This window comes from Leiobunum rupestre, chromosome 8 (genome assembly GCF_980474605.1).
Source record: "Leiobunum rupestre chromosome 8, qqLeiRupe1.1.hap1, whole genome shotgun sequence".
NCBI lineage: Eukaryota > Metazoa > Arthropoda > Arachnida > Opiliones > Sclerosomatidae > Leiobunum > Leiobunum rupestre.
The window spans coordinates 23,181,298-23,206,116 of NC_143391.1; the positions used below are offsets into that span (position 1 = coordinate 23,181,298).

Genomic DNA, 24,819 nt, shown 5'->3' on the forward strand with positions numbered 1-24,819 from the left:
TTTCCACGATAGAGCGCTACGAAACTTTTTCGTTCGGATTTAATAGGAATGGAATAAATTAAGTCAGGTAGCCTATGCTCTTTTTACTTCACCGCTACGCCACGGGGGCGCAAGAGGGGGCGGGGGGGGGGGGGCTCGGAGTCATCTTCAACACGCGCATATAATTAGATATCCGAGAAGCGCCCGAGATCTACCCGAAGATTTTTATTATTATATAATTTTTCCCCTACAGACATGAGGCTTATATTACGGACTGTATTATAGTTATTCAACAGGTACGGTATAATAGGATCGTAAGCGGAGCTTCATCACGTGGCGCCCCCCCGTGGCACTTATTAAAAGACGCGAGTTGCCCGCGAACCAAATTGATCTCGCATTCCTAAAAGCTAGTTTCGTAGCGAGCGTTAATGTAGCTTTTTGTCACCGTGCAACCCGGGGCATTTCAAACTGTTCTCGCCCTGGGCCAAGCTGTACGACCTTTTTTCTTCTCGTTATACTCCCTCCCCCTTCTCGGGCTGGCCCCGGGCCCAGAAGCTCGGGACCTGTCGAGGGTGCGTTGGAAATTGTGATCCCTGATCACCAAACTTACAATTACGAATCATTAAAATGCCTCCGTCCGACCCTATCTAACTTTTCCCCTCCATCTCCTTTCGGGGTTTGGCTACGGGCTACCGTTACCCCCTCTCCCCGTTCGCGTTAGTCTCCCCGCAGACACTCTCGAACGTATCCTTCTCGCCATCCACCAGCGATTCGTTCCGTGCCTCGGGCGAGGTACGATTTTAGACGTCACGAAGTTTCGAGGGCCGTCTGACTCGATAAGCGTCGAAAAGCGCGCTCCTTCATTTAACATTTATTCCTTTTTTCAATGTTTCTACGCGAATAGTAAGTCCCCCCCTCACCGCCATCTCGTCTTTCTTCTCTCCGAAATCTCATTAGATATATTTGGAAGACATGGGTGCTGCGAAGGGAGGACAGTAATAGCTTTCCGAATTTTCAGCATATTCCACAGAATTATAAACACTAATGATGCCAATTTACCCGTTAGGCTTAATAGTTTAATAGGGGACTTTTCCTCAAGTTCGAAATGTAACTTAAAATGCTATTTAGTTTATAATGGTGTTAAATTTAATTTTTTCAAAGCCAAACTTCGCTAAATATTTTTCAAGGGCAAATATTGAATTATTATTAAAATTGTGATTAAACTTTTATTATTTAAAATTGTTATTAAACTATTACTATTTGAAATTGTTATTAAACTTTTATTATTTAAAAATGTGATTAAATTATTATTATTAAAATTGTTATTAAACTATTATTATTTAAAATTGTTATTAAACTATTACTATTACTATTAAAATTGTTATTAAACTATTATTATTTAAAATTGTTAATAAAATATTACTATTAAAATTGTTATTAAAATATTACTATTAAAATTGTTATTAAAATATTATTATTAAAATTGTTATTAAAATATTATTATTGAAATTATTATTAAAATATTATTTTTAAATAGTTATTAATATATTATTATTAAAATTGTTATTTAAATATTACTATTGAAATTGTTATTAAAATATTATTATTAAAATTGTTATTTAAATATGACTATTGAAATTGTTATTAAAATATTATTTTTAAATAGTTATTAAAATATTATTTTTAAATAGTTATTAAAATATTATTTTTAAATAGTTATTAAAATATTATTTTTAAATAGTTATTAAAATATTATTTTTAAATAGTTATTAAAATATTATTTTTAAATAGTTATTAAAATATTATTTTTAAATAGTTATTAAAATATTATTTTTGAATAGTTATTAAAATATTATTTTTAAATAGTAATTAAAATATTATTTTTAAATAGTTATTAAAATGTTACTATTAAGATTGTTATTAAGATATTATTATTAAAAAATTTTAAATTTCCTCATAATATCATTACTTAAATTATGAATTCTTTAGAAATTCGACTTGAATTATAATAAGAATGCGCCAAAAACATGTTTACTAGTTCTATATTTAAACAAAATTATAACACTGGTGGTGTTCTTCACCCTGAGCACCGATGAGCTACAGGGTAGAACGCTTCTACAGGCGCATTCGGCCTACTGGCCTATTTACCAAAAAATCGCGAAAGAACATGGATCCGACGCTATACACATAATTCCTAGAAGTTGCCAAAATCAAATTCGTCTTGAAAAATAAAGACACGCCAAAAGTTAGAAGCTAATCGTACAAAGTAAAAATTATTTGGCACCTATCAAATATTTGTGTATTTTCCCCGTCTGATATTACATATCTTTTGAAGAGGACACCTATGGCTATTGAGGTTTCTTAATTTTTTTTATAGATATATCGGGGGTATTATGAAAGTCTAAAAGACGAGGCGGGGGGGGGGGGCGAAAAAGAGAGAGATGGTATTTTTTATCGAAGGGAGGGGGAAAGGGGGGTTGTAAAAGAGACGACTCTATAATTACCCGTAACAGTAGCCGAGCAGGGTTAAGCTTGCTAAAGGGTAGGCAACCATTAGCGAAGACGCGCGGTTTTTGCTTACCCGAACCTATAATGGGGCGGAGGGCCAAACCAAGCTAGATTAAAACCGGTTTCTTCAGAAACTGAAAATTCGCTCCTCGGGCCTTTTTCGCCCTTTATCAAACCGATCAATTTTTTATTCACTTTTGCTTCTATGGAGAAAAAAAGTCTGTAATACGCGTAGTTAGTTGCGTGCCCCTACATCGCGACTCGATCCCTTATTTCCACTATTTCACTCCCGTATAACAATGTTAGACAAAAATAATCGAGATTACAACGGGACTGTTAATTCTATTTTAGAAATAATAATTTATTAACGTTCTAATGTAAGATTTTAATCTATAATTATTTAGCTATATTTGGGTGGGTACGAAATTTACGATGTAACGTATTGTATCAACTTGATCCAAATGCGGACCGTAAAGAATATGATTAAACGAAGGAGTAATTTAATGTTTTCCGACATTGGAACATTAATTCGACCATTATTTTAATTTAACAATTACCGGGTTACGGAACGAGAATCTTTTGTCGCGAAGCCGCCTCGTTTGTTTCATTAATTTCGATATTTTGCCTTCCGCTTTACTTAGCAATTATGTAATTTGCAACGCGAGGGGTAAACTCCCTTCTCGGAGCGTTGTAGGTCAGCGCGCTGGGCCTCGTTGTATGATCCTGTAATTTAATTCGCCTTTATTACAGACCACGAGCGTATCTCGAACAGTACCAGATTCGTGTACGCGAACCGCGAATAATACCACGAAGGGTATATAAGTTAAAAAAATCTACACGACAATTAGTCGGAACTAGTTTTAATAATCATCGAGATCCAATTTAGACGGTATTTCCTTTTAGCGCGGCGATGAAACGACTTTTGTACGTTATAGGTGCTTCATTACTCGAGTTTCTGGTTTTTTAACCTCACCCTCCTCCATTTAGCCCCGAAGGGTTGATGCCACGACCAGACCCAAACTATAATTGTCTATCAAAACAAAGAATCTATATCAGCCTTTGAAGTCTTAAGGGGGGTCATCCCCTCAGATTTCTCGTTACGGGTTGTAATCGTTCAATGCGAACGAGACACGCCACGCTTTATACTATATTGTGTTGGTCGTGCGAGAATAAAGAATAAATAGAAGTCGTTGGTAAAAAAACACGCAATTTGACCCGGGGCGCAATTCTATCGCTCCTGTTTAAAATAGATGGTCTGAGCGAAAAAATATCCAGGTTTTCAAAAACGTACGTTTCGACCCTCCCCCCTCAACGCTCCCCCCCTCGTTCCCGCGAGTCGTCTGCTTAAATTTTATAACGCGAAAATAATCTTCGCGAAAAGATAGGAAAAATATGTCGCGGAGTCGAAGCTTAAAGATTATATTAATGTATATCTCCGAAAAAGAAGAGAGGGGGGGGGGGCACTAATGACTCGCGTTCTCCGCGAAAGATGGACAGAGCGTCCCGTAGATCAACTGGGCGAGAAAAGCTCCGATACCCGAAGACGCCTAACCTCACTTGACACTTTTAGCAAAGGCGAGCGACGCGTATACTGAGATATGGTTCGATTTTCATGCCGTAATTCTTATAAATGTATCTAGCTATACCTTTAGGTTTTTGCCTCTATCCCCCGGGGGTTTTTTTTTGTACATTTCGACTCTCTTTAGTCGGTGGATTTGACTTTCCTTAGCCCCTGGACACAGGCTGCCAGCGGAGAGATTTTTTGCCTCTCTACATCAGTTCCACTCCCGAAATCGTTAGCGATTTCTATACCAGACCGATAACTTTTAGATAAGAGAGTAGCAATTGGCCAACTACTTAACGTATAGTGTTGCCTTTTTTTCGGGTTGTTCTCTTAACGTTACTAAGTTGCGATGGTCAATTATCGCCGAGAAACCGTACGCGAAGGTGAGATGGAAAAAAAGTGCCCAAGAATTTTAACGCTTCGAAATTTATGCGTTTCGAATTTTGCGGTTGGAGACTGAACGTCGGGGGGGGTTTGATGGAAACTGTCCAGAGTTTTATGATGTAGCAACTCCGATTATTTTAGCGTAGGGTAAACTTAGGTCGTCTTTTAGCAGAATTACCAAAGGGTATATCTCGCGAGTAGAAGTATCGTTGGCTTCAGGCTGGCGCGTTCAGCGTGGGATCTTTGTCACGTTTGAGGCTTGGGGGAATTCCGTAATATACGACCTTAAGCCTGTTTGCTGGCTACTCGCGTGAAAATAATTATCCTCGCGACGCTATAATTCACGCTGTTAACCTATCCCCTTCTTCTATAATGCCACCTTATTCAACGACTCCTAATTTAGGTTTATAAGCCTTATACCGGTTCCAGCTTAGATATAGTGTTAAAGAGTAAACAATTTGGGAGACGCTTTAAACCCGTTTGCCAGTTAAGGCTTTAAAACGTGTCAAGAGTCTACGAATTTACACTCGGCGAAACTACTAGTGTTGTTAATTTTCCGTAAAAATAAAATGCGGAAAAAATTCCGCAATTCGGAAAAATAAAAAAATAAAATTACTTTTTAAGGGTTTTTAATTTTTTATCGATGTAAATTTGTAAAATGTCTAATATCAGTAAACCTACTAAAAAACCTTAATAGTGTTACATTGTTAATCAGCTTAAACTAGTCTAGAGATTTAGTTTTACTTTTAGATTAGAAAAAATGAGGCGAAAATGCCGCTTTATTTAAATTTGCAAACAATATATTAGACTAATCATGGAATGAAAACTTTTTTTATTTTTTTCGGAAAAATACGGAACATTTCCGGAAAAAAGGCCTCGGTCATTTTCCGGAAAATTTTCCGAGCGGGAAATTTTCCGACTTACACTAAATATTCACATTGCAAATTTTTACATTTAATCCCGATTGAATGTTAAGGTTCTTTTTAGGAATAATACGCCAAATAAAGATACATTTTAAATATTAAAACGTGTTTTATGTCTCGAAACGGTTATTTTTATCAAAATTATTCTATAGCCCCTGGTAGTATGCTTAACGCGGAACAGGCGTGTACGACCCTTCAATCAATCGTACAGGCGTTTGGCCTATTTTCTTTTAGCAATCTTTAAGCTTCATTATTTCAAATGGAAAATGTATCGACTTTTAATATTTACACGAAATAAAAAAAGCATTACGAAGAGTGTCCCGCGCTACGAAGCCGTATTTGTTCGAGCCAGCTGAGTTCGCGTATATGACAACAAAAAGGGGGTCATATCTTCAGCACGCTCCGTTGTTAGCGTCGAGGTCGCGCCTCCCCCCCCCCCTCCTCCGTCGCCCCACCATAAGTATCGATTAAAATCGTAGAAAAGAAATAATACCTGGAAAGAGGGGGTTTTCATTAGGGAACATTCCGGAGGGGGGGGGGGGGAGCGGTTGGGCTCCTCCTTCGTATTTGACGTCAGGTGCAATATTAGCCAACGATGAAGCGGGGATCACGCCCGAAATCTATGTTCGCGGTAACGTTTGATAAGTTATATGCTAATTCCTCAGACGAGTTTCCTTCTCGACGCGTTCGTAAATACGCAGCCAGGGTCGTAGGCCAATTAAACAGCCAACGAATACTCGCCCCACTGGAAAAAGAAGCGAATGATAAACCCCCTTCTCAGCCTCCCGAAATGAATTCCGATAAAGGCCTTAGGTGCATCATTTCTTCTACGGAAATTAACTCTATTCAATTTTTGCTTTCGGTATATTTGATTTTTTTCATTTAATTTTTTTGTCCGTAATTTTTTTGAGCGTCGTCTCGACAGCATCTATCTATAAACGTCACGCGTTCGGCAAATACAAGAGATTTGTTTCCTCGACAGTCCTCTACAATGAAATAGGTGTGAAAAAGATAGGGGCAAATTATCGGTCTAACAATGAAAACCCAGCCACGTTACTTAATTAATATGAAGAATGCGTAGCTACGTGTGCACGGTCCGTATAATTGTCCTTTTTTCTCTATACATCTCTCTGTCTCTCTTCACTCGCTTTCGGCGATTATAAATACGCTCGATCCCCTAGGTCAGTCGATAGCCCGTCCGAAAGTGGCTAAACGGGTTCAGTCTGCGGTTTTAAAAAGTGGGAATTTAAAGCGATATTTGAACTAGTAACGGTCGAGACGTTCTCCGTATTTTTTTAATTTGGTCGCGTCGACGTTATAATATAGTCAGGCTCGATCTTTTGTGATTCTTGAAAATGAATGGCGAAATAATTAGGCGTCGGTGAAAGCGCCTACGCGTACGCCCTCTACCCGCGTTTAACGTCATTTCAGGTTCAACGAGTCGCTATTTGTTTTTATCCGAACTTTCAGAATTTAAATTAATTTATAAAAAGAGCCCCGTACGGCCGTGTGGACCGTTTCAGGGTACGAACCAAATATTCGGGCGCTCGCGGGAGCGTATAAGTAGAATAGATATAATGGGGGAATACGTAGCCCGTCCGTAACGCGCGGTTGGCCGATTTTGACCCCCGCGGCTCGCCTCGGTTTTGTCTCGGGATGATCGAAACAAAAAACACCTCCGCGTGGGAAAGCCCGTACAAAGGAGCCCGCGATTTCCGTCTCGTGGGAATATTTTTAAGCCTCCGTTAAATAAATATACTTCGATAAATAAGCAACCTCGCGCCTATTAAGAAATAACGTATTTTATAACCCATTCCCTGGTGGGGATGAATAGAACAATTTTGCGGATTGAATCGAAATTCGTGCATTATCGCGAATAAAAGGGGGCGAAATGAACGGTTAAATCTAATCCCATTTATTCTTCACTACGAGAACGTAAATTGCTTTGCCCTGTTCGAGCATTATTGCTCAGTTCGTGAATTTTCCATGATATTTTGTATATGGCGAACCAGCTTTTATTTTTTCTTAACTCGAAATGTAGTGCGTGTGTGATTGAGGCGGGAGATGGATTATGGCACTGATTATTCAATGGGAAAAAATGTTTCTTAAGGCGGAAAATAGCGTTGGGGTAATCTTTTCACGCATTTTAATACACACTGCGAGTGAAGCGCGTTTTTTCTCTCTCTTTTCGAATTATCGGGGTATGTTTTGGGGAGAAAAAGAAATAAATTTAGTGGCGTGGTTTTTCCGCAGCGTGCGTGGAGCCAGCGCCGACTCCTCCGCTTTCTCGAATTTGACAGATCGAGCGATGCTTGTCCATATTATTCCCGGCGAGGAGAGTGAAAAGGGCATTCTCATATTTTGCCTCGTTCCCAGGAGCAGCGTGTGTTTAAAATCAAAGCGGTAGCACGCTTTTTTGGGGAAGAGAATCTCCTGGAAACCGCAAACATAGCGAGCCAATTGGGCCCTTATACGTGAGCGCTCATTGAAAAAAAGAGAAAATGGTTTGGCCGACGATTTTTAAAACTTCTAAGAAAGGGGCAAAAAAAAGCTAACGTCTTGAAAAGGAATAATTTTTTGTTTCTTTTATTTTTTCTCTTTCTATTCGATTCCATCTTCCGCGCGTATACAAAAATGGGCATCGCTCTCCTCCGCAAAACAGCCTTTGTGGCGGGGGTATTCCGACTTGCGCTTATAATACGCCTATATTGGATGGATGCTCGGAGGAGAGAGAGAGATGCGGAAGGCTATATCCTCAATTCGCGCGTCGTATATTGTTCGACCCTCGCTAGAATAACTAGCAATTACCCAACAACCGGCCGGAGCTACTGACGGCGAATGGACCGAATAACGAGACTCGGCTTTCTCTATACTGCCGGTTCCGATCCAACACGGATAGAATCGAGAGTCGTCGACTGTACCCGCCTTCCCCCGCTTCTGCCAAACCGCGAAGAAGATGCTTAAAGAATAGCGTCAAGAATCATTCGGCGTTGAATTTGTATTCGCCGAATATACTATAAATCATAAAATGATTTTTTTGCCTAATGGAAGACATCCGACACAAAGACGAGGTACCGTATTAAACTATAGCGGGCTGGCCAAGGATTTGTGGAAGCAGCCCCTTCTTACACTGGCCAGAGAGACGCTCTTTTATTCGGTTTATACCACGAACGAAACTCGCCTTTCATGATTTCTCTCTTTCTTTAAACAAGTCGAACATAATAGGTCACGGTAGTTCCCTTCTCGCCTTCCTTCTATAGAGAGAAGCAATTTGAACGTAATATATTTTATTCTTCCCCACCAATTCGTATAATTGGCCCTATACAGGAATATTTTCTACCACGGCTTCAATATAGGTAAATACTCCTCTATACCTTTCGCATTTTTTTCCGATCAGGGATTAAACTAAACGCGGTTACCCTTGAAATCGAGCACACGCGTTCACGCTTTTACATTCGTCGTAAGCCTACGTTTCGCCTATACGGTGAATAGTATAGACAATCGGCCTCTATTCGAATGTTATTCTCAGTTTTCGCGTCGTTGTCGTTTTGAAGTGGGTGTCGCCGACGTTTCGACGCAAACAGGTAAATACCCAGTTTGACTCCCACCGCGAGTTTAAATTTGTTAAGAACGAAATACGTTCGCGCTAAAAGGAAATTAAACTAAAACGATAAGGACCAATGTTCCCTTTTTTTATTTAAAAGGGGATTTTTTTTTCGTATTCGAAGATATATCCTCGAAACTGGATAACTTAGAAGGGGAGGGGGAAATGATATCGACTGTAAATTGAGACGAGTATCGAGACTTCTATCCGAAGGAGAGGCGAAGGTGGAGCCGCAGACTGTACCGTTAGTTCGCGATTGAATTAACAGTCGACGAATTCCAGTTTGAAACGTAAATAAACGAAACCGCGTACGAACTAAGTCGTCGAGTAACCATTTCCATCGTGTCTCGAACGATAAAAAAAGTTATCTAACGCGAAAAGACGTAGGTAGGGGGTGAAAAGTGTGTAATACCCACCAAGCACCATTTTGATTCGATATCGCGGTCTCTAAATCGGACGGGTACCAGAAGCGCGAACGCGTCTCGCGCGAGTTCAACCAGAAAACTGTCTTCGGTTTAAATCTCTTATTAAGAGCCCGCGAGGTTTTATTTTTTCTATTCCCCATTTCTAGCTAATGTGGCGAAGTAATCATTAGGCTTATTGTCCGATTCCCCGTCTTTCATCTACTCTTTACTCGGGTATCCATCTTTACCGTATTCGGTCAAGCGTGTAGTAGACGCGACTATGGAGCCCGAGTCGAACCGCATTCTTCCTTAATTGGTGACTACGATTAGCGAAAATCGGCGACCTATCCATTCAACCCCCCTCGCGCCGCCGCCGCCGCCTCCCGAGGAACCTAGTTGCCGTCCCCCCGCCGTTATCCTAATAACTCCGCGCCTGCAAAAGTGGGAAGAGAGAGAGAGAGATAGAACTGAGAGAGAGGAGAGACTGAGTGTGGAGAGTTATGTAGAGAAAGGTGGAAGATCAACAAGTTGACGAGCGAGTCGAACGCGCCCGCTCTTTGCCTTCCCTGTTTTCTTCAAGAAGCTAGAACCTCTTCCCCGCGCGAAGGTGTACGCCGAGACTGTCCGAAAGGCGCTAGTTAAATGCCACTTTTCGGCGTCTGTCGTAGCGAGGACCCCCCTTTCCGCGTCTAGCGTCGTCGCCAGATCAGCCCCCCGAATGCGAAATATTTTGGGCCGAAATAATCAATGGCTGATGAAAGGGTTTTTATTCTTTTCATGATCAAGTAAGTTTCATTTATTTCGTCCCGTTCATTCTCTCTCCGTTCGTTATCGCGGCACTCGTGAAAAATGAAACGCTCGTTTCGATTTTAATCGGTTAATTTGCTCTAATTATATCGAGAATACAATGAAAGCCGCCAATTTGTATCTGGAGCCCGTAAAAAAGGCGTATAGAGCCTACGTTTTCGTAATAATGGTTAAGCTTGATTTAATTACGATAGAAGTAAGTTTTTGAAATGAAGTATATTTTATATTTCTTTAATAGGTGATCGTTTTGAATATTGGAAATTGAGCCGTGGCACTTTGTACGAGAGTATGCGGAGTTTCTGAAGTTTAAGAAGGAGTCGAAGAAAAGGGGAAGCTCGTACGGCAATTCTCATTTTGGAATCAGCTTGAGTTCGGTTTTCATGGACTTGACAGTGCCCAAACGCCCCGCCGCGCCACCGTCTCCGGACCGGCTCTCGACGGGCAGTGGACTCTCGGTCTGCAGTCCGAGCACCTCGGTCAGTCCCGAGCCTCGATCGCCGTCGCTCTCCGGCGGATCGTCGAGCCATCAGCATCCGGCTCCCCCTCGGCGGCCCAGCCCGCTGCAGCTGCCGTTCTCCGGCTCCGCTTCTCCGGCCGGCACCTCGCTCCCCAGCATGGTGCATTTCCCGAACACGGCCGTCTCCGCTCCATCCTCCGTCTCACCTCACCGGCCCGAGCTGAGTCCGGCCGCCGCCGTCGCCGCCAACCTCTTGCGATCCGCCGACGGAGCTACACCATGCAACATCCCCGCCGCTCTGCTATCCGGTGAGTACTCCATTTCCATACATTCGTCGGTCGATCTCAAAATTCAATTTGCGCGCTCTTTAGGGTAAAAAGTAAGCGAATAAGCCACGCAATACATCATAATGTAGAGACAGTGTCGCACCCAAAAACTTTATTTGGAAATTGGTAAATTTACCTTTTTTTAACCGGTATAATTTCATATTATGTACCACTAATAATTGAAGCCCAGGTACTGATAAATATTTAAAACTATCCTCTGTGTATACTCTTTCTGGGTAAATTGAAATAACTAGTCATAGAAAATATTGAACAGAGACGGAGCTCTTATATGTAATTACGGAAATTAATGTTTTTTTTATTAATACTGTCTTTATTAATTAATTGAATCGTGCTAAAAATAGGGGATAAATCTGGCATTCCTCTGTTGCGTAAATGACTCCTCCTTAATTGTAAGTACTTGTAATACAAACTGTATTTTAGTACTACGTTAACGAGAATATATATGTTTGTAAGTATATACATACAAATAAGAAGTATGCGCAAATAAGCAAAAATAAATATTTCATAAAAGTATTTTTACGATGTATTTTTAAGGCAGCTTACAATGAAAGGGTTTCTAGACTATCTAAGCTATACATATCTTGAAATGATCTGAAAATTTCTTTACGTTACATGAAAAATATATGTATGATTATATTTCATTTAATAGAATATAGTAATCAGATACGGAAACCAACGAAAGTAATAGAATAGTTTTAATAAGCTATTTTAAATTACTGGAGATTTTGAAAAATAAAACTAAATCTCACAATTATTAAAAACAAAATTGGTAATCAGGTGTACGAACCGTTGACAAATGACGAACCCCTTTATTGATCTTTTAGTTACTTAGCTTCTAATTTAATTTACAAAAGTTTCAAATATCTAACAAACGCAGTACCGCATTCTCTTCAGTGAGGGGTTGTTTGAAGCGCACCATGTCCTTCACAGCCTGATCAAAGGCATTCCTGTAAATCAACGTACCTCGATTGTTGATTTTTTGTAACTTTGCCAGAATTCCAAAAATGTATATATTTGTCATTCCAATATCGCGTGCCAACGTACGTTTCATAACCTCCAACCAGGGCGGCAGGGACATCCCTTCAACGCCTATATACTTGGTCATCTCGTCGTGGTATAAATTATCTCGTATAATGAAGCTCCCCTTACGAAAATGATGGATCAAATTTGATTTCAAAATTAAATGGATCCAATTCGACCTTGATCGATAATCACAATCCATATTGAGTTATATTTAACTCAATTTTAATGTTTGAAATTGAACTTTATACTATTGTGATCAAATTATTTTTTCCAAACTGGATTCAAACTGACAAGAAGACATCCCGAAGTGTAACCCACCGATTTTGTTCAAACTCGGGGGATTGGTAGACCTTCGTGTAACTTGAAAAATCCTAAAAGGGAATTTATTCAATGGGCAACCCTTTTGCCATGACAACGAAAAATGTTTTTGACAACAAATTTAAATTTTCCCCTTGAAAATAACATGGGATTCTGACCGATTCCTAGGGCTCCCCCCTGTGAAAAATTTTAACAAATTTCTAAATTTCTAAAATGCCAAAAATAGATAAAATAGATAAAAATTGACAAAAAAAAACATCGAAACTGATCAAATTTTGATCAATTTGAGGTCAAAATCCCGTGTTATTTTCAATGGGAAAGTTTAATATTTTGTGTTGCCATGTCAAAACGGTTGCCCATTGAATAAATTCCCTTTAGGATTTTTCATGATACATGAAGGTCTACCAATCCCCCGAGTTTGAACAAAATCGGTGGGTTACACTTCGGGATGTCTCCTTGTGAGTGTGTCTTACTTCCAGTTGGATAAAGTCTTTTTCTAAAGGATCATAATTCCAAGTACTGGATGGTCTACTCGATTTTTAATAATATATGCAAATACTCAAAGTACCACTTTAGTTATTCGTCGCAATGCCCTTCTACAACTCGAAGTTGCAGTCTTTTAAACATTTCGGTTTATCATGTCAACTGAAGAAAATGAATTTTTCATTGAATTGAAATGATGTTGGGCTAAATAAACCCAATCGTAGATAAGCAAGTTTCAATATAGTTTGCTACATTAATATTTAACCATAGGCGACTATGGTGTAACTTGATAAATCGTGGAATTGAACATGTTGATGACGTTATAGGCTTATAGCTACCTCAATGATATCGAATTCTAGGACGTTGCTTTGATATTGAAAGTAACATTTTCAATCCCATAATACATTGCAGGCAAGTTCTTTTAAAGACTGTAAGTGTAAATGGCAGTGCAAATATATTTAAATTCCCTATATCGAGAGGGTCCATAGTGCCTACCACTTATACGAAACTTGGAGCTCCAGGAGCTGGTTGATTGCTCTGAATCTTTTATAATATTTTGTAAAGCAGCTCCTTTAATAATTAGTACAGCAGCTCCTTCAAATTTTTTTTATAGCAGCCCCTTTAATAATTTGTGTAGCAACTCCTTTGATAATTTACAAATCAGCTATTTTAAAAATTTGTGCAGCAGCTCCTTTAATAATTTGTGTAGCAGCTCCTTTTATAATTTGTATAGCATGCAGACGCGTTAATAATTTATGTAGCAGCTCCTTTAATAATTTGTATAGCCACTCCTTTAATAATTTGTGTAGCAGCCCCTTTAATAATTTGGGTAGCAGCCCATTTAATAATTTGTGTAGCAGCTTCTTTAATAATTTGTGTAGCAGCTCCTTTTATAATTTGTATAGCATGCAGACGCGTTAATAATTTATGTAGCAGCTCCTTTAATAATTTGTATAGCCACTCCTTTAATAATTTGTGTAGCAGCCCCTTTAATAATTTGGGTAGCAGCCCATTTAATAATTTGTGTAGCAGCTTCTTTAATAATTTGTGTAGCAGCTCCTTTTATAATTTGTATAGCATGCAGACGCGTTAATAATTTGTGTAGCATCTCCTTTAATAATTTGCGTAGCATCTCCTTTAATAATTTGCGTAGCAGCTCCTTTAATAATTAGTGTAGCAGCCCCTTAAATAATTTGTGTAGCAGCCGCTTATATAATTTGTGTAGCAGTTCCTTTAATAATTTGCGTAGCAGCCCCTTATATAATTTGTGTAGCAGCTCCTTTAATAATTGGTGTAGCAGCCCCTTTAATAATTTGTGTAGCAGCCCCTTGAATAATTTGCGAAGCATACCTTTAATAATTTGTGTAGAATACCTTTAATAATTTGTGTAGAATACCTTTAATAATTAGTGTAGCAGCTCCTTTAATAATTAGTGTAGCAGCTCTTTTAATAATTAGTGTAGCAGCTCCTTTAATAATTAGCGTAGCAGCTCCTTTAATAATTAATGTAGCAGCTCCTTAAATAATTTGTGTAGCAGCCCCTTTAATAATTTGCGAAGCATACCTTTAATAATTTGTGTAGAATACCTTTAATAATTTGTGTAGCAGCCCCTTTAATTATAATTTTTGTAGCAGCCTATCGACTTTAAAGCTCTAAGTGTATAAGCGAGTTGGATGCTTAACAAATGTGTTTGTGTATCACTGAGTTGAAAACTATACCGTGTTTGATATTGATGCGAACAGCTTCGGTTGTAGCATGTTTTCCTCGATATTCGCGACGAAACGAATGTTCACGCGCATTATCCATTTCATTCCAAGGTTGAAAACGATTATCTCACGAATGCTTGAAACCCGACATACACGATTGTTAGGATATTGCGCGAGTAGCTCAAACCCGCGCCTGCGCCCCAAAAATTAACCTTGAATGACACGAATAACCTACAACTAGCCGCGCCTATTGCAAAGCGTATCGTGTTGCTCGCTCTTTAGACGATGTCACGTCACGTACGTTTGAGCGTTGTGCCACAGATGGTCTTTTCGCTTCATCATCGTGAAAATCATATATTTTGCGAAACTGCAGCCCGCGACAAGGTTATGTCTCTCGTACCTTTTAGCGAACTTCTATTTCACATTAGAATGCGCTTCCGAAATTACTTTGTCAAAGCGCTTTCTATACGACCAAAAGTAGATACTAATACGAGAGTGTCACGTTTGTAGTTTATTTACTTATGAAAGCGTTTTAAAAACCATTTCCCATTTTTGACAGTCTAGAATACGCCACGCAGTCTTTCTTCGTAACTGCTTTGGAAAATGCGAATTATATTGCGTTACATTATCCACCCACGCCGTACGAGTGGTTGGTCATTTTCGCTCGACGCTACACGCCTGAGTGGATTTGATAGGTAGACTATTATTACGCTTTGCGCTTCGGAAGGGATAATAAGAGTAGCTACGTAGCCCCCCCCCCCCTTTGCCTGATATCGGGTAAACAGGCTACAGGGTATCCTCGTGCTGCCTTAGCACCCCTATTTGGGAAAAAATTCCCAGATTGTTACATCGACGCCAATTTTACGTACAGGTCTGAACAAATATTGAAATGACGCCGTGGACGAATTTCAATTTCTTATAATAGGCAGATCTACCCACGCCCATCGTCCGCGACGTATAAATATTCCTTCTTTCTCGGCTACCAAGATAATTACGCCGATGTTCGAGTTTCGCCGCCATAAAATTGAAATTCCCTCGTGGTGCTTGTAAAGAGAACTACGCCTCCAGAGACATCACGGACGACTATACCCTCTCTTCCCACCTTAGTCTGAACTATTAGTTGACCATCAATTTTCTTTACGATACGTAAAGCGGGATGAAAAATGAAGTTGGTGTTTTAAAGACCCTATTTTCGGGGCTACCGGCGCGCGCGTTGTCTACGGCCAGTCCGGTAATGGTCGAGATGTGTGCTGAACCTGTCGCGATCGAGGGGTGCGGATGAGGGGCTTGATGACCTCGGTGGCACCTACCCCCCTGATACTTTAGGTCTACATACACCACCCAGTCATTAACGAGTTTACGAAACGGAATAATTTCCGCGGTAAGTCGTTCTTCGTAGAAGACGCGTAACCCAGTGCGCAAAAAACCCAAAAGAATAATAATAAAACGCTCTCTCTACTGATTAAAAATATCGTCGTACGCGGCGTAGTGCGGCGCCTGGTCGCTCGGAGCTTTCTCTCGGAATCTGGCTTCGCCGCGGGGCCGATCGAGCTTTCGAACCTCAAAGTTCAACACGCGATGGTCGCGCATAAGAGGAGGAATATCATTTCTTCGTTTTCGGTAATTGGTATCGCGGCGACTGCGCGGGGGTATCGAGAGAAAGGGGACCCCCTCCTTTTCTGCCTCTGAGCTACAGATATTCATTCGCCAACAATTATTATGCACGCAAAACGATATAATCTTCTAAACGCGACGATATTCTACCTCTTAAGAGACCGAGAAAAGAGGGGGAAGCAGCCATCTCTAATTCACCGGGGGTGCGCTGGCGTCGGGGTGCACGGCGACGGACGGGGGTTGATGCTTTCGCCTAAACTAGCAATTACCGACGAATATAGTTCCTAACGGAGACTAGACTGGTTAAGGGGATACGTCTCCCGTTGCCACCTCAATGTACGCTTATTGAAAGCCGGACTCGGAGGCTAAGGATGCCCGGGACCCTCGCCGGCTTCGGGGACGCGTTAAGTCGCGAGGGACCTTCGGTTTGTGACGGAGTCGTATTAGTAGCCGAGGTTGGTGCGACGTTGGGGTGGTGCCGCCTCTTTGGAACGGTGCCTTATAGCCGAATCGGAGATGGTGCCATTTAATAATGGTGAACTTCGGTAGCCGCGTTTAAACGAATAATATTCGGCGACTAATGATGGTAGCTCTATAATTCAAAGCGATACACTTCATGCATATTTATAAATTATCGAAGGCGAAAAAAAGAAGCGAAATGATCATAAATTCCCGGGTTAAAATTCCCCCATTTGTATTCGTTTGGTTTCGGAATTATTGCCAAAAGTTCATTACAATGAGATCCACGTTTAGCTTCTAGGCTTGCGTTTCATTTTTCCCGAATACTTTCTCCGAGGCTATCATTTGAATTAAAGGGTTAATTCCGAGTATTTTATCATCTCTTTAATATGTTTAGCTAATTGCGAGAGAAAAAGCCACCGGGAATCTCGGTGGTTTGCAGTACAGCGTGGGATACTCGGGTTACTTCATTTACATTTTCAATTTGCGTCCGACACGTAAAAGTATTCGTTACTACCTAACTATAAATACGAGCAAAATGCTCCAAGGTCAAATGCGCCACTCCTCTGGTCCATCTTGTTTAGCAGGATTTTTTTTCAATTAAGAGTAGGCGTATGCTCACTCTGCTCAGTGCTGTAACTCGCAGCAAGAACCGATTTACGTAAGTGAGAACTTCGAACCTGCGCAGTTTTTATTTCCATGTAGTTTTGCCACTCTTATTTATTTTTGTAAGAGTCGGATGTCGTCATCTATTGAACGAAAACGAAAGTATTAATAATGGCAACTTTGACAAATACCAGATTTTCTTTTTTTCTAACTACTTCTAAATAACAGTACCTTTTTTTATACTATTAATGATTAAAATTACATTATATATAAACCTAATAAACAACAAAGTAATACGAATTAAATGTAATTAATATTACAAAATATAACAATGATTATGAATAATGTGTCGTATTCCTATTAATAATAATCAGACCTAATATCCAGATGGAGCCTGAAATGGGGTGGGGTGGCGGTGTAACCCTTCGACTTCAATCTTCAAATTCAAAAGGGGCTCCAAAACCTTATTCTTAATTACGTTTAAATGGAGGGGGCACCAAATGCAATATTTAAACTGTACCCCTCTTTATCAAAAACGTTCCTAAGCACCTGACACCAGTTGCAAGCGCAGGTTCTTCTTTGCCTAAATTAGTTGCATCTTAAGACAAATTTATAAATGACTGCATCCATAACTATATTTATATTTCTTCTTCTTTTTCAGGGAATTTGAATCAGTTGTACTTGAACTCCCACCTGCACGGTGGCGAGGCTGGTCTGGCACTTCCCGGGTCGGTAGGGGCCAACCGAGGGATGTCCGCCGAGATGGCTCCTTTCAATTTGAGGCCCTACGATTTCGCCAGACATTTTTTGAGTTCTCAGAGCGCCGTCAGCAAACTATTAGGTAAGTTCTAGCGTAAGTAATACACCAACGAAACCCCGCTTAGCCCCTAATCGCGAATATATTTTCCATATCTCCCCTCGATACCGATAATTACACTCGTTTATTAAATACTCGAGGCGAAAAATAATTCGGCGGTGTATCACCGGCAACCTTATTAATCCCTCTCATCTCGAAAATCGCTGTAGTACATATTTGCCTTATTAAAGGCCCCGGAAATTTAATTGATTTCCAATCAAGTGTTCAATCACGATTTTAATCCTCTTCGATCGTGCTAGGCTAGTCAATTTCTGCCCCTTCCATTTCACCCCCGTTTTTCTAATAATACGATGTGAGAAATGAAGCTCGAGTAATTAGGGTTATCCTATCGGGAAACGCTTTTTTCCACCTATAATTTGAAAGTATTTTTTCCACCAAGAGCCCAGGAGCGATGCCAATGGTTTTCACAATCTAAGAAAGTATAAAGATAAAGGAAAGAAAAAGCCCCGAAGTTGCTTTAACACAAATCGATTTAATTTTCGCCTTTACTTCGCAGTGTGAAACAAAAAAGGCCGCTATTAATGTTTCGAGCGGTTTTTCTGGTCGACGATAATAAGTCGAAACGTGTCGTAAGAACCTTATCGAATTCTCGTTAAGTCCTCATCTTACCGGTTCGACGTTTTCCGAAACTACTTAAAAGTTATCCTCCGTTGCCGCTGCCCCCGCGCTCGTACCGATAAGTTACGGAATCGCGTTCGACGTCGCTCGCGACGACCATGGCGCGCGATGAGATACAACTACTTACGCAATTGAAATTAAGAAAAAAATCGAGGTTAGTGTGCTTAAATCTTTGACGAAAAAATCAAACGTAAAAAGAGCGAATTAAAGGTGGGGGGAGACGGTCTCTAGACTTACAAAAAAAGTTTCAATTAAGGATTTCTGGAGAATTTAAATGAATTATGTGAGGCAGGTGAAGTCGTTTTATCCCAGCGGCGGATGTGAGGTTTCCAATATTTTTTAGCTCTCTTTTTAATTCGCCAATAAGAAACGTGTACTTTTCAAAAACAAGTCTATCTCTTATATTAAACTTAAACGATAAGCCATTTTATATTGTCCAAAACTCCGGTTATATTAAATCGCGATTTAGCCAGAGCACGCGTAGTACGACGTTAGAAATAATGTAAAAACTATGGCTGAAAAAAAAGTTAGTGGGTTGTATAATTTATTAACTAATTTTCGGGTTAAAATTTATGGCCTTTTTTATACGCTGGAACATGTTTTGTTTTCGGAATTAAGATGTCTTAATTAGCGAGAGTTGACTCTTTTTTTTCGCTCTCTTTATAAATTGAGCCTCGGGCTTCTTTGGACTTTAATTTAACGATAAAAAAACCAAAGCTAATGGCTAATCACAGTTTTAACGCGCTCCGGCAATTTGGCCAAACATCTCTTTCGGAGGCTATTTTTGCACCAGTTCTATACGGCAGCGATGGTGGGATGGAGATCGGGAGGAGGAGCCGCCCTCGGAGATTTATGGCCAAACGAGCGGCATTTTTTTACACTACCATCCTCTTCTTTTGACTCTATCATAATAAAGATATGTACCGCGGTCCTGGCTCGCGTATCGGTTGAAAGACGGGGTTGTACCGCGCAGACTGGGCCTACTTACCACCTTCCGCTTGAAGTGTCCGGCGCCGTTCGACGGGGCTTAGACGGGTACCCGTCGATTGAAACATCAACTATGGCTAAAAAAGAAATAGATCTTGGTGGTTTTGGCCCCGAGTCTGATCTCCGCTAGCCGAGAACGGTGGGCATCGCTCGGGTACGTGTATACGGCGGGGTATTTGTCGCTCGCAATCGGGGTCTGATCGTGGCTCAATGGCCATAAATTTCCTTTTAACAGTTTTATAATCACCCCCGGCTTAAGCGTAATACGTTTATTATCGGAAAATAAGGCGCGCTCAAAGAGCGAGCAGCGAAAACGTTTTCGGCGTATAATAAACTCTTTAATTAAGTCGTGGATCTACGCTTAAGGAGATTTTGATTTAGATATTATTGGAGGCTCACGTCAGCCGCAATATCCGCGCCGTCGCTGCAGACTTTAGTCGGCGTTTTCTGGTCATAAAGGCGACGCAGCCCCCGTTTTGGGCTACCAAATTTATAACGAAACCCAGCTGTAGCCACCGGGAGAGTATGGAATATAGAAAATGGAGGGGTAGCCGGTAATAAGGGGGTACGATCGCCGAGCCCCGCTTCGAAACCGTAAATTGACGATTTTTCAAACCTGTTTGGATTTTGCGCCTTTTTTGGATCGCGGTAAGAAAAAAAAATAAAATTCGTCTGTTTATTATGGCCGGTCGAGGGTAATCCATTTACCCGAGCCTGTTTGAAGAAGTCAAGACGACGTATCATTATCAACAACACTTCGAGATCCTCGACCCCCCTCTCGCGCTTCGTAGATCCTTATTTCTTCTTAAGAGCCAACTTTAGCCATCTACGCCAATTAGTTTAAATTAATTTTGAGGTCAAGTAATGAATTTTCCTCGCTCAAAAGTACCCACTCGATAATTTATAATTGCTTCGCCGTAATTTGAGCTACTTTTAAAAAGATTATCGTCGTTTTTTAGTCGACACTTATAAATCTCGTTGAACTTAGAAAATTGTTGTAGAAAAAACATTAACCCTTTCGATATAGGTAATCGTATCGTAATTAAGATCAATCTGGTACGACCACTCGCAGACTTTACCGTCGTTTCGACGTGGCGTCCACCGTCGTCTGTAATCTAATTTTTGACGCTGTTTGGTCGCCGTATTAATGATCTCTTCGCGAGTTCGACTCGTTTAATTGCGAAGCCGCGGACTGATGAAAGTCTATCAAATTAGAGAAACGCAACAACCGTAATTATCGGGCAAAACTCGATTGCTGAGGTGAACAATTTTTCGCTTCCTAATGTTTGGATAGCAAACGAGGTGAGAGAGGGTCCTCTGCGCGGCTAATGAGGTGAAGGCGCGATGTTTTTGGGGGCGCCCATCCACGTCCCTTTGTTTTACCCGTAATTAGTTTATTACCTAGTTGAGACTTTCAAAACAAACCCCCTCCCTTAGTTTTCTTTCCCTTCGATGGGAGTTTAAAGACTTCGTGATTGCCAAATCCCTCTCCAACCGAGCCACGGAGAATGATTAGCGGGGAAAACACTATAACGCCATCCAAAAATAGTCTCCAATCTTCTTTTCTGTGTTTTGTTCAGTGGGAGGAATAAATATTCCTATTATTATGACGTCGGTGTCCTCTAGGAACGGTTTGATCCCGCGTTAATTACCATTAGATGGCGCTCGGTGTCATTTATTTCAAATGAGTATCATTTATTTCCGCGTGGGCCCCTAATGTTTCTTATGCAAATAAATCGACAAAAACAACAGTTTTGATTGCGTCAACTTTTAAACGCGTAAATTCGCCATTGTCAACGATTAAACGCTTTCTAAAGAGACTATTTGATCGGATAGGCGCCATTAAGAAATACCCTCGCTTAAATATCGGACCAGCCCACCTTTTATCTCGTTTCATTTTTGATGGTGGGACGGCCCGAGATCGCCTTCGTAAAGTCGGAGGTCATTAAGTATATATTTTTTTTTATTTTCTTAATTGTAGACCTACGCAGAGCCGGTATGGCCGGACACAAGATGGACCCCGAACGAAATTATCCTCACGGTCTATCTAGTCCAGCCACGGCGGGACGCTTCTATCAAGAAGGTCATCACACGAATTCTTTAAGGCCAGGGGTGATTGGTGGAAGTAAACCCAAGGTCGCGACACCGGTCGTAGTCGCCAAGATCGAGCAGTACAAACGAGAAAATCCCACCATTTTCGCCTGGGAAATCAGAGAGAGGCTCATCTCCGAAGGTAACACGATTTTACTTTTCTATTTTATTTTGGATTGGTATGACTGTTCGTATTAAAGTTGGGTGAAATAGGTTTTGGCACGTCTTCTTCCAGTATTTTTTTAATAATAATAATAATAATAATAATTATTATTATTATAATAATAATACCCAAGGCACCACCATAGGCCTAAGTCATCAAGCGACTTTTAAAGCCATTAATTCAGGTGGCCGGGCTACAATGCGTAGGAGGGTGGTGGCAATCCCTTCATGCCACGTGAGCCAACAGCTCCCTACACTAACTATTACCGTTAACCTCAGCAAGTTTTTATGGAAGGGAAAACCCCTTAAACAAGTAGGGAGATAACTTGCAAACTCAACGCGGAATGAGCTGTTCCGAGTTTTCACCCAGTGCCACAAGCTGGGATCAAACCCGACTCCTCTTGCTGCGAGGCGAAAGTGCTAACCACTCCACCACCACACTTAAGGCCTTAGACACCGACACTCCTTCCAGTATAAAAGTCCAGGAAATAGGATGATGGCTTATTTATTAGTATTTTCCGTGTGTCGCGTAAATATCCGAAACCATCGTGACAATTTCGTCAGTCGGTGGTAACGCCACCTTGGTGCGTGGGGCGCGAACCAATTAGTGGAAGAGTTTCTGGCTGTCATATTTTCTCGAGTCGACTGGCCGTTTAACCTACATAAATAATTCTCGCGCGCGGGGGCCCCGGGGCGCGCCATCCCGATCATTATTCCACACTACGCGGGGCACATCAATGAGGGGGCATCCCAATTTGGGAGAGGTTTTCATATCAGAAGAGGCGCGGAGAAAGCGTTTTCCGATCGGCCATCATTTGCCGCTACCGAGCGAGTTCTTCACTCCTACGTGACCTGGGTGCCAGTGAAACACTCGCGGCGCCTACAATCGTCTCCGGGATCTCTCGTCACTGGCGCGATAGCCTTTCGAAGGCAGCGCCCACTAACGTTTTACGGTCAAGCGAAAGTGGCGTCGTCGTAGAACAATGTTATAGAACAGATTTCACCGGAGGCGCCAATGGGCGATTTACGACTCGTAAGAATCGAGGTAGAAAGCGAAATGGTCTTTATTCGTGGAAGAGGGGGCTTCCACTGACTTTTGGGTAGTGAACCGATCCTCTTTCAAATTACTTGACAAGTTTTGTCAGAAACTGATAGGGCGAATAACGCTTTATCTGAGGGTTTCGCGGTCATTGTCTTATCATCGTACATAAAGCTTCTGTTATGGATGCCTTTAGGAGTGCTGTATTAAGTTGTATTTTAGGTGGGCCTCTCGGTACACTATAGAATCTATTACCTGTGCGTGAATGAAAACATATTAATCTCGTAGTCTAAAGCAGGGTTTATAGATGTGACGGATAATTAACGCAAGCATTTAATTTGTTCAAAACTGCGTATAACTGCCTTAATTTCAAATCAATTCCCATTATAAGATTAGGAATTAAATAAAATTACAGATTAGGATGAAAGCCTACAGTACATTTAACCTGAATTTCTAAATACATTTAGGCTTTTTATTCAAAATTAACCGAATGATTTCACTCATTCCAGGTGTCTGTACGAACAACACCGCTCCCAGCGTCAGTTCTATCAACCGAATTCTCAGGAATCGAGCCGCCGAAAGAGCCGCCGCCGAATTTGCGAGGGCTGCCGGGTATGGCATCTACCACCCATACGCCGCCGCCGCTGCCGCGGCTTTCCCGTGGAGCGCGGCGGCAGTCGCCCAAGCCGCCGCGGCAGCCGCCTCGACGCCTCACCTCTGGTCACCATTCGCCGGCTCTCCAGTACCTCAAACTGGAAACGGGTCTTCTCCGGCCAGCTCCGTCTCCGGAGGCAACAACATTGGCAACTCCGTCCATCCCGAAGCGGGACACGGACATCACCTGCACCTCTCGTCGCTGGCGCATCTACGGGACGATAGACTTATAGGTAAGATTATATCGAGGCTGGCTTTCTTCGGACTCGGACCGGGTACCAATTTCTCGAGATCGTGAACGTAATGAATATGATTTAGGCGCGTGGGTTGGTCCCTGGTCCTTTTAAAACGGGCCATGGATCCTTTGTCGCGTCGCGGAAGGCGAGAATCAAGTCCGCCACCCATCAGCGTTACTGCCTTCTCGTGATATGCCTTTTCTCTCTATCTTTTTCATTGGAATTGATTTTTAAATTGAAAAACCACGGTGGTTCCTCAATAGGATCTCTCACTATACGTGTAATGCCAAAGCGTATATCAGCGTGTGTGGAACGGTGCGCCCCGAGGCTCGATTTCTTAATAGGTGGTCTCGATTCGATTGGACTTCTCGAATTCAATTCGCTACCGTGTTGGCTTTCGCGTGTGCAGATTTCTATCTACAGATATTCCTACGTATCGGAATTAATAGAATGAAAAGAAGAAACCCGACCGTCCCTTTGATCGCGGTTCAAATTATTTTATGGCGAAAATTATACAGTGGCGCTGCCCTTAATTTCAAAAGAAGTGTATTTGATTTGAAGCGCGCATTTGGGTTAGTTCGTGACCGCGTTGGATTTATCCCTTTTTTCCGATATTTTTTACCGTTAATCCGTTAAAATACGACCGATTGGAGTCGTAAATAAAACCTTAAGAAATACCGAGGGGTTATTTGACACGTAATTTCAGCTTTTCTCTCCCGTATTACCGCTTTAGGCGGGTTTACGCAAATACAATAAATTTATTTTATGTCCCAATTCGGTAATTTTCGGTCTTAATTGCTTAATAATACGCGTAACTCGACAACGGCACTACTTGTCCGTTTATTAGTTATAAATTACTTTCACTTCCATCTGGATGTCAAATCACATCAGGCACGAATACCTCATCATTGAGCCGCTTTTCAAAATCACAAGTCCAAATGTTCTTATATAGTTTCGGCGTGGAAGGTT

The 24,819-nt window shown here is 41.1% G+C and overlaps 1 protein-coding gene across 3 annotated transcripts in view; it reads left to right on the forward strand.

Annotated features, from left to right (window-relative positions):
* LOC149932793 (paired box protein Pax-6-like) overlaps positions 1-24,819 on the forward strand; it is a 43,742-nt gene that overhangs the window by 13,519 nt on the left and 5,404 nt on the right. For all 3 annotated transcript variants that reach the window (XM_090156596.1, XM_090156597.1, XM_090156598.1), the window contains exons 2-5: positions 10,412-10,938; positions 17,848-18,027; positions 21,650-21,901; positions 23,470-23,847. In XM_090156596.1, coding sequence (XP_090012722.1) covers positions 10,554-10,938; positions 17,848-18,027; positions 21,650-21,901; positions 23,470-23,847 — 1,195 coding nt within the window. In that variant the 5' untranslated portion in view covers positions 10,412-10,553. The remainder of the gene's footprint in view (positions 1-10,411; positions 10,939-17,847; positions 18,028-21,649; positions 21,902-23,469; positions 23,848-24,819) is intronic.